At 46.9% G+C, this 10000-nt stretch overlaps 3 protein-coding genes across 4 annotated transcripts in view; all 3 read left to right on the top strand.

The window, feature by feature from the left end:
- The window catches only part of si:ch211-120g10.1 (butyrophilin subfamily 1 member A1), a 12450-nt gene extending 9589 nt beyond the window's left edge, over nt 1-2861 (top strand). For both annotated transcript variants that reach the window (XM_042083117.1, XM_042083116.1), the window contains exon 11: nt 568-2861. In XM_042083117.1, the coding sequence (XP_041939051.1) occupies nt 568-945 (378 nt within the window). In that variant the 3' untranslated portion in view covers nt 946-2861. The remainder of the gene's footprint in view (nt 1-567) is intronic.
- LOC121700216 overlaps nt 1-10000 on the top strand; it is a 1725899-nt gene that overhangs the window by 308953 nt on the left and 1406946 nt on the right.
- Nucleotides 3809-10000, top strand: part of recql5 (RecQ helicase-like 5) — a 24619-nt gene continuing 18427 nt past the window's right edge. Inside the window, exons 1-7 of the mRNA XM_042083126.1 lie at nt 3809-4028; nt 4393-4514; nt 5308-5585; nt 6695-6935; nt 7287-7383; nt 8069-8180; nt 8846-9009. Of these exons, the coding sequence (XP_041939060.1) occupies nt 3935-4028; nt 4393-4514; nt 5308-5585; nt 6695-6935; nt 7287-7383; nt 8069-8180; nt 8846-9009 (1108 nt within the window). The 5' untranslated portion in view covers nt 3809-3934. The remainder of the gene's footprint in view (nt 4029-4392; nt 4515-5307; nt 5586-6694; nt 6936-7286; nt 7384-8068; nt 8181-8845; nt 9010-10000) is intronic.

Here is a 10000-nt window from a genome sequence, read left to right as displayed (position 1 = left end):
CTCTCTTTTCTTCTCTTTAGCTCATCTTCTCTCCTCCTCTCTTCTCTTCTCTTCTCTTCTCTTCTCCTCTCTTCTCTTCTCTTCTCCTCCTCTCTTCTCTTCTCTTCTCTTCTCTTCTCCTCCTCCTCTTCTCCTCTCTCCTCTTCTCTTCTCTTCTCTTCTCTTCTCCTCTCTTCTCCTCTCTTCTCTTCTCTTCTCTTCTCTTCTCTTCTCCTCTCTTCTCTTCTCTTCTCTTCTCTTCTCTTCTCCTCTCCTCTCTTCTCCTCTCTCCTCTTCTCTTCTCTTCTCTTCTCTTCTCCTCTCTTCTCTTCTCTTCTCTTCTCTTCTCTCATCTCCTCCTCCTCTCTGTATGTATAATGTATAAATGTGTGTGTGTGTGTGTGTGTGTGTAATATGTATAAATGTGTGTGTGTGTGTGTGTGTGTGTGTAATATGTATAATGCATAAATGTGTGTGATATGTATAATGTATAAATGTGTGTGTGTGTGTGTGTATGTAATATGTATAATGTATAAATGTGTGTGTGTGTGTAATATGTATAATGCATAAATGTGTGTGTGTGTCCAGGTGGGTGAGATGGACTGGCGTCTGGGCGTGGCCAAGGAGTCTGCCCTGCGTAAGGGCTTCAAGTCCCTGAACACACACACGGGCTACCTGACCCTGCGCCTGGAGCGTGGCACGGAGCTGAAGGCGCTGACCGTCCCCTACACCGCGCTGCCCGGCAGCCTGATCCCGCGCCGCGTGGGCGTCATGCTGGACACCGAGGCCGGGCAGCTGAGCTTCTACGACGCCAACGCACGCGCCCACATCTACACCTACAACCAGAGCTTCCACGAGAAGCTGTACCCGCTGTTCGGCACCACCGAGATCATCAAGGACCTGGTCATACGGTCGCCCGGGCAACGCAGCACCTGCCTCTGCCCCGGCTTGTGCCTCTGGGGCTGAGATGGGGTGTGTGTGTGTGTGTGTGTGTGTGTGTGTGTGTGTGTGTGTGTGTGTGTACAGGGGTGGGGGGTCTGGAGTCGTTCGGAGGGAGGGTGTGTGTAACGTTAAGGGAGCACAGTTCAACACACACACAGCATAAACATAATGTATAGACCCATAGTGGGGTGACAACTGGCCATAGAATGAATCTAGTTCATATGGACCTGAGCTGATCTGTAGTACTAATACTATCTCACTCAATAACACTCAATTCCACATGATCCTATATAACACTACATCTCCCATGATCCCTCTCTCTGAGGCGGGTTATATGAATGAATCTAGTTTATATGGACCTGAGATGATTTGTAGTACTAATGCTATCTGAACAATCAATTCCCTATGATCCTCTATAACACTACATCTCCCATGATCCCGCTCTCTGAGGCGGGTTAGATGAATGAATCTAGTTTATATGGACCTGAGATGATCTGTAGTACTAATACTATCTCACTCAATAACACTCAATTCCCCATGATCCTCTATAACACTACATCTCCCATGATCCCTCTCTCTGAGGCGGGTTAGATGTATGCTCTCTGTGTGAAATGTCACTACCGCCTACAGATAAACATCTCACCTTAGCACTTAATACAGTCAGTCGGAGTGTTTAATGCGAAAGGAGAAATCAAATCAGGGGTCCTTTGACTATGATAAAATACCGACATCCAATATGCTGCTAACGTGAAATAATACCAAAAAAAAGAATAAATCATTAACAGTTGAAGTAACATGCATTAAAATGGAAAAATGGAAAGCTAAGTTAGTCAATGTTACGGAGGAGAGTCTGTCAGGTGTAAATGTATTAAAGAGCACTGTAAGAACACTTAACACATTGACTTGGAGGACATGAAAAGGCTCATTAACTCTAACACAGGTTTAGATGAGCAACACACACACACACACACACACACAGAGATAACCCCTTCTTCTCGGGTCAAAACGGCAGTCGTGTCATTGGACCTCTTTCCAACTGTAACATCTGTACTTTGAGCATCGTAAGCCTGTAGACCGCTTAGTTACTTAAAAGTTGCTAATTGCTTAGTTCCAGTCACCACGGAGACAGCCCCGCTTAGTTCCAGTCACCACGGAGACAGCCCCGCTTAGTTCCAATCACCACAGAGACAGCCCCGCTTAGTTCCAATCACGTACGGAGATCATCGCTGTAAAGACACACTACCAACGCATCAGAAATCTGTAGACAGCCATGCTTAGTTCCAAACACGTACTGTACGGAGGTCATCGCTGTACAGACACACTACCAATGTATCTTATACCTGTAGACCACCCTGCTAGATAACGAACAGATCATCGCTGTAAAGAAACACTACCAATGTATCCTATACCTGTAGACAGCCCTGCTAGATAACAAACAGAGGTCATCGCTGTACAGACACACTACCAATGTATCCTATACCTGCAGACAGCCCTGCTAGATAACGAACAGGTCATCGCTGTACAGACCCCAACGCATCATTACTTAAGTAGTAATCTACACAGTCCCAGCTGACTCTACCCTGTCTGTCTGTTAATCTGTCTTTAGAGCCTCTCTATGTGTGTGAGTGTGTGTATGTGTGAGTGTGTGTATGTGTATGTGTGAGTGGGTGTGTGTGTGTGTGTGTGTGAGTGTGTGTATGTGTGAGTGTGTATGTGTATGTGTGAGTGGGTGTGTGTGTGTGTGTGTGTGTGTGTGAGTGTGTGTGTGTGTGTGAGTGTGTGTGTGTGTGAGAGAGAGGCCAGTTCTTTTCCTACTCAGACGTGTATTGCTCTCCCTGTCCTGTACTGTTGGCTTGTGTGCTGGTCATCCTAATCCTGCAGTAACAATGCACTTTATGGGAATACAAGAGAAACCATTAAAGATAGATCAATCAAATACAGCAATGCGTTTGTGTTTCATTAGTACATTTCATATCATTATTTATTACTGTCACCAATCAAATACAGCAATGCGTTTGTGTTTCATTAGTACATTTCATATCATTATTTATTACGGTCACCAATGGTAATAGTACCCTGTTATTTAAAACAGATTGATAAAACAGATTAATGAAATTAAACACATTTAATTTATGCATTTTAATAAAAGTGAATAAATATGATTATTCTAATATGTATATATATAATTACTGAGAATAAAATAACATTATTAGTATAAGAAAGCACAACAACGCATGTGTCTCCTGAGGAAGCTCAAAGGATTTGACGTCAGACAGGACATTTTATCAACCGTATATCAGACACTGATAGAATCTGTCATCTCCTTCAACATTGCATCTTGGTACAGCTTCATAACAAACAGATGCAAGGGAAAGCTGGCTGGATAATCAAGCAGGCGGACATCAGCACGATCATCAGCATCCCACAGAAACAGCTGTCAGATCTGGACACTCAGGCAGTGGAAAGGAAATCACATTCCATTCTCCAGGACCCATCCCACCCCCTCCACCGATGTTTGGAGCTGCTACTGTACCATCAGGCCAAAACGTCACTACACAAAAACCTTTATACCCAAGGCAATACACACACACATAGCCACCATCTGACACAAACATCACACACACATAATTAGGACATTGCCTTCAATCAAAGAACAATTTCTATCATGGCAACGTGTTGGACAATAAAGCTTTTTGAATCTTGAATCTTAAACATCCACTTCGACTAAGGCTTATCATAAACTAGAACCCTGTTAATAAATATTTATTAATAACATTGAATGATCACGTCAGTACATTTAGAATCAAATTCATAATTCACTGAATGGGGGTACAAAATGTATACATTTGGTGATACAGAGGATGCACCTGTCTTGTTTGGTCGGATGTGGTCCAAAAATAGGTCTGTGTTCGCTTATGATGTCATCACTGTGCGACGATCGCACACACTGCAGATTTGTAGCAAGTGAATGTAGCAGTGTTGAACTGAAAGTTAGCCCAAAGAGTTCTGAGTTATGACTGCGCTTCAGCGGGCACTCAAAACCCATTTCGGCTTCGAGAAGTTCCGCTCAAAGCAGCAAGAAGATGTTGTCAAAGCCGTTATCAGAGGCAAGTTTGTTCTGAAAGGATATATAGTCCATTTTGAACAGATCTAAACTTAATACAGCAGTGCCTCTGCATGAACAAAGGTAGCTACAGAGCTAACTGCTACTAGCCAGGTTAATCAGTGCAGCACTGGCAAGCTAGCCAATTTGTATAATTAGCCAGATCAGCTAGAGTTTAGCTGTCAGTAGCTAGCTAATTGTATTGCTTTAACTGGAACCGTATTGTGTTGTCAAAATACGAACACAGTTTCAAACATAAACAACCCTCTTAGTGGAGACCATAGCTATTTGGTCGCCATAGTTGTGTTGTGACCGGTGACACGTCCCGTGGGCTAACTGACTCCGCTCATTTTCTTTTTGCCGTGAAGGTGATAGAGACGTGTTCGTCTGCATGCCGACGGGCGCGGGGAAGTCTCTGTGTTACCAGCTTCCCGCGGTCATGTCAGAGGGCATCACACTGGTCATCTCCCCTCTGATCGCCCTCATCCAGGTAAAGCACGTAACGTCATCGGCCCTCTCCACCCTCCCTCTGAATGACACCGCCACCTCACACACCACCCATGAATATAGAGCGCAGTGAAGAAAAGGAATTATGATTACATGTAGTCAAAGGATGCTGCTTCTCTCAAATCAGAGAGCTGTCTCACTGCCTGTCTGTCTTGTCTTGCTGTCTGTCTGCCTGTGTGTGTGTGTGTACGTGTACGCATGTCTATCTGCCTAGTGTGTGTGTGTACATGTGCGTGTACGCATGTCTGCCTGCCTGTGTATGTGTGTGTGTGTGTCTGTCTGTCCTTCTGTCTACACCCCTGTGCATGGGTCCATCTGTCTGTCCTGTTCTCCTGTCCCTGTGTGTCCACTGTCTCAGTCACGCAGTGTTTGGGTTGGACTCCCCTGTCTTCAGCTTAATCAGATCAAATCAGTTGACCAAAGCCTGGCATGTCTGGCGGATGAGAACCTGTTCTTTGTCTGCATTCTAGAACACAGAGTGGGACACCCCTGCTCTGCACGTTCAGACAAAGAGTCTGGATTGCCGTGTATGTGTGTAGGGGCGGCGATGCCTGACGATGCTCCTTATTTCTCCCTATCTCTCTCTCTCTCTCTCTCTGTTTGCCCCTTCTCACTGCCTCCCCTCTCTCCTCTCCCTCTCCCCTCATTCTCTCTCTCTCCCCTCATTCTCTTTCTCTCTCTCTCTGTTTGCCCCCCTCTCTCCCCTCATTCTCTCTCTCTCTCCTCTCTCTCCCCTCATTCTCTCTCTCTCTCTCTCTCTCTCTACCCCCCCCCAGGATCAGGTTGAGCACCTGCGGGCGCTGAATATCCCAGCATGCTCCATCAACTCCAAGCTGGCGGCGTCGGAGCGGCGTGCGATCCTGTCGGACCTGGAGTCTGAGCGTCCGTCGCTGCGCCTGCTCTACATCACGCCCGAGATGGTGTCCTCGCCCGCCTTCCAGCCCTGTCTGAGCGCGCTCAGTACACGCGGCCTGGTGGCCCGGCTGGCCGTCGACGAAGCTCACTGCGTCTCTCAGTGGGGACACGACTTCCGCCCGGACTACCTGCGCCTGGGGTGTGTGTGTGTGTGTGTGTGTGTGTGTGTGTCTGTGTGTCTGTGTCTCTCAGTGAAGACACGACTTCCGCCCCGACTACCTGAGCCTGGGGTGTGCGTGTGTGTGCGTGTGCGTGTGCGTATACGTGTGTGTGCATGTGCGTGTGTGTGTGTGTGTGTGTTTCTGCCCAGACAACCTGTACCTGGGGTAGGAGTGAGTGTGTTTGTGTGTAGTGCTGGGCGGTATACCAGTTCACACCGTATACCGGTGTATATTTTCGTTATGATATGAATTTTTAATATACCGCCATACCGGTGTATTTGATTACACAACGTTTGGAACGCTGCGCCGTGCGACAGTGTTTCAGACGGGACTTTTTCACACGCACACATGATGCCAATGCGAGGCATAGTGAGGGTAAACACAAAACACCTTAAGTTTTTCCCCTGAAGTAGGCTATGACCCTTAAGGCTTAATTTCTCCTTAGGTTCTCCTTGCACTACTTTTTGTATTGGTTTTATACAAGATGTTTGTGAAATTTGCACAGTAAAAGTTCTGTATTTTGACAGCAATTGTCTTTGCATTCTGATTAGATTCTTCATTAGAATCATGAGTGGTTCTTTGTAAACAGCATCATTTTCTGGGGCCATGCAAAACTGCATTACCACTAGTGTGGAGTTATTCTACATCATGACAGTAAAATAGACCATCCTTAGTCAATATACTGCAGCAATTCCTCTCTCAACCTGTAGAAAATGCTGTGAACATCTGATTATGCATGAAAAATACCGTCATATACCGTGAAACCGCAAGAATTTTGAAAAATACCGTGATAAACATTTTTGGTCATACCGCCCAGCACTATTTGTGTGTTTCTGTCCTGAAAAAGTGTGACGGGTTGGGGTCCGTGTGTGTGTGTGATATAAAACAACACACACAGTCCAAACTCACCCTGTCTACCCCAGGGGTGCGCAAGCGCTTGTGTGTGTGTGTGTGTGTGAGTGTGTGTGTGTGAGTGTGTGTGTGAGATATGAAACTCCCCCTGTCTCCCCCAGGGAGGTGCGTGCGTGCGTGCGTGCGTGTGTGTGTGTGTGTGTGTGTAATATAAAACTTGCCCTGTCTCCCCCAGGGAGGTGCGTGAGCGCCTGCTGCCCACCGTTCCGTGCCTGGCGCTGACCGCTACTGCCCCCCAGCGGGTACGGGAGGACATCGCCCACTCGCTGCGCCTGAACGACCCCAAGCAGTTCTCCACACCCGTGTTCCGCGCCAACCTCCACTACGACGTCATCTTCCGCGAGATCCTCCCCGACCCCTACGCACACCTCGCCAAGTTCGCCCAGGACGCACTCAAGGTGGAGGAGGGAGCCCAGGTCAGCACAGCGTGTGTGTGTGTGCGTGTGTGTGTTTGCATAGGTTAATTAATATATCATTGCACCTGTGTGTTTGTTTAATTGTCTCTATTTCTGTGTGTGTGTGTGTACGCATGTGTGTTTGCACGGATGTGTGTGTGTGTATGCGTGTGTGTGTTTGCACGTGTGTGTGTGTGTGTACGCGCGTGTGTGTGTGTGTGTTTGCACGGACGTGTGTGTGTGTATGCGTGTGTGTGTTTGCACGTGTGTGTGTGTGTGTGTGTGTACGCGCGCGTGTGTGTATGTGTGTGTGTTTGCACGGACGTGTGTGTGTGTGTGTGTGTGTGTGTGTGTGTGTGTGTGTGTGTGTAGGGTTGTGGGATTGTGTACTGCAGAACCAGAGATGGCTGTGAAGAAGTGGCCCATAAACTCACCAAACTTGGAGTCCAGGCCAAACCCTACCATGCAGGTAACACACACACACATATATATATACACACACACACACACACACATATATATACACACACACACAGGGTGTGTGTGATAACGGCGGACTCCCAAACACACACACACACACACACACACACACACACAGAGGTGGCTCACCTGATATTTACTATATATTTTATTTGATTCCACTTTACAAGTCAAGTTACATTAGAAATATTTTTTTCTAATAATTGACCAGATTAAAGCAGTTCAGCAATCTATCATGTTTGTACAGTGGCAAGAAAAGGTATGTGAACCCTGTGTGCTGTAGTTGGCTAAGAAGAGGAATAAAGACTAATCTTTTACAAATGGATCTTAATGCCTTAATAAAACAAATGTGGAAAAATCCAACCTTTAAAGACACCAATTTTCTTTGTGAATGAATAATGTATTGTAAATAAATAAATGTTCTTCTTTAAAATACAGGAGGCATACGTATATGAACCCCTGTGCTAAATTCCCATAGAGGCAGGCAGATTTTTCTTTTTAAAGTTATGTTATTTCATAATTTTCTCTCCTTCTTTTTCTCTCTTTCTCTCTCCCTCTCTCTCTCTCCTTCCCTCTCTCTCTCCCTCTCTCTCTCTCCCGCCCTCTCTCTCTCTCTCTCTCTCTCCCTCTCTCTCTCTCTCCCTCCCTCTCTCTCTCTCTCCCATGTCCTGCAGGGCTGAAGTCAGCTGACCGGCTCCAGGCTCAGACTGACTGGACGGAGGGAAAGGTTCCTGTTATCGTGGCGACCATCAGCTTTGGGATGGGCGTGGACAAAGCAAATGTCAGGTGAGACACCTCTGTGTGTGTGTGTCTGTGTGTGTGTGTGTGTGTGTGTGTGTGTAATGTATGTGTGTGTGTAATATGTGTGGGTATAATACGTGTGTGTAATGTATGTATGTGTGTGTGTGTGTGTGTGTAATGTGTGTGTGTGTGTGGGTGTAATGTGTGTGTGTGGGTGTAATGTGTGTGTGTAATGTATGTAATGTATGGATGTGTGTATAATGTGTGCATGTGTGTGTGTGTAATGTGTGTGTGTGTGTGTGTGGAATGTGTGTGTGTGTGTGTGTGGGTGTAATGTGTGTGTGTGGGTGTAATGTGTGTGTGTAATGTATGTAATGTATGGATGTGTGTATAATGTGTGCATGTGTGTGTGTGTATGTGTGTGTGTGTGTGGAATGTGTGTGTGGGTGTAATGTGTGTGTGTGTGTGTGGGTGTAATGTGTGTGTGTAATGTATGTAATGTGTGTGTGTGTGGGGGTGTAATGTGTGTGTGGGTGTAATGTGTGGGTGTAATGTGTGTGTGTGTGTGTAATGTATGTAATGTATGTGTGTGTGTGTGTGTGTATAATATGTGTGTGTGTAATGTATGTAATGTATAATGTGTGTGGGTGTAATGTGTGTGTGTGTAATGTATGTGTGTGTGTGTATAATGTGTGTGTGTGTGTGTGCAGGTTCGTGGCCCACTGGAACCTGGCGAAGTCCCTGGCGAGCTACTACCAGGAGTCTGGGCGCGCGGGCCGAGACGGCCTCCCCCTCCTGCTGCCGCACATACTACTCACACAGGGACCAGGAGCAGATGGCCTTCCTCATCAGCAAGGAGGTGGCCCGCAAACAGGTCTGTGTGTGTGTGTGTGTGTTTACGTGTGTGTGTGTGTTTACATGTGTGCGTGCGTGTGTGTGTGTTTATGTGCGTGCGTGCATGCATGCGTGCGTGCCTGCGTGTGTGCGTGCGTGTGTAATGCTGTGTGTGTGTGTGTAGGTGTGTGTGTGTGTGTAATGCTGCGGTGTGTGTGTTTGTAATGCTGCGGTGTGTGTGTGTGTGTGTAATGCTGCGGTGTGTGTGTGTGTGTGTGTGTGTGTAATGCTGCGGTGTGTGTGTGTGTGTGTAATACTGCGGTGTGTGTGTGTGTGTGTAATGCTGCGGTGTGCCTGCGTGTGTGCGTGCGTGTGTAATGCTGTGTGTGTGTGTGTAATGCTGCGGTGTGTGTGTGTGTGTAATGCTGTGTGTGTGTGTGTAATGCTGCGGTGTGTGTGTGTGTGTGTAATGCTGCGGTGTGTGTGTTTGTAATGCTGCGGTGTGTGTGTGTGTGTGTAATGCTGCGGTGTGTGTGTGTGTGTGTGTGTGTGTGTGTGTGTGTAATGCTGCGGTGTGTGTGTGTGTGTGTGTGTAATGCTGCGGTGTGTGTGTGTGTGTGTGTGTAATGCTGCGGTGTGTGTGTGTGTGTAATGCTGCGGTGTGTGTGTGTGTAATGCTGCGGTGTGTGTGTGTGTGTAATGCTGCGGTGTGTGTGTGTGTGTGTGTAATGCTGCGGTGTGTGTGTGTGTAATGCTGCGGTGTGTGTGTGTGTGTGTGTGTGTAATGCTGCGGTGTGTGTGTGTGTGTGTGTGTGTGTGTGTAATGCTGCGGTGTGTGTGTGTGTGTAATGCTGCGGTGTGTGTGTAATGCTGCGGTGTGTGTTTGTGTGTAATGCTGCGGTGTGTGTGTGTGTGTGTGTGTGTGTAATGCTGCGGTGTGTGTGTGTGTAATGCTGCGGTGTGTGTGTGTGTGTGTAATGCTGCGGTGTGTGTGTGTGTGTGTAATGCTGCGGTGTGTGTGTGTGTAATGC

The sequence above is a fragment of the Alosa sapidissima genome, chromosome 24 (genome assembly GCF_018492685.1).
Source record: "Alosa sapidissima isolate fAloSap1 chromosome 24, fAloSap1.pri, whole genome shotgun sequence".
NCBI lineage: Eukaryota > Metazoa > Chordata > Actinopteri > Clupeiformes > Clupeidae > Alosa > Alosa sapidissima.
The sequence above is the reverse complement of the archived record's forward strand: the minus strand, read 5'-3'. Positions and strand labels throughout refer to the sequence as shown.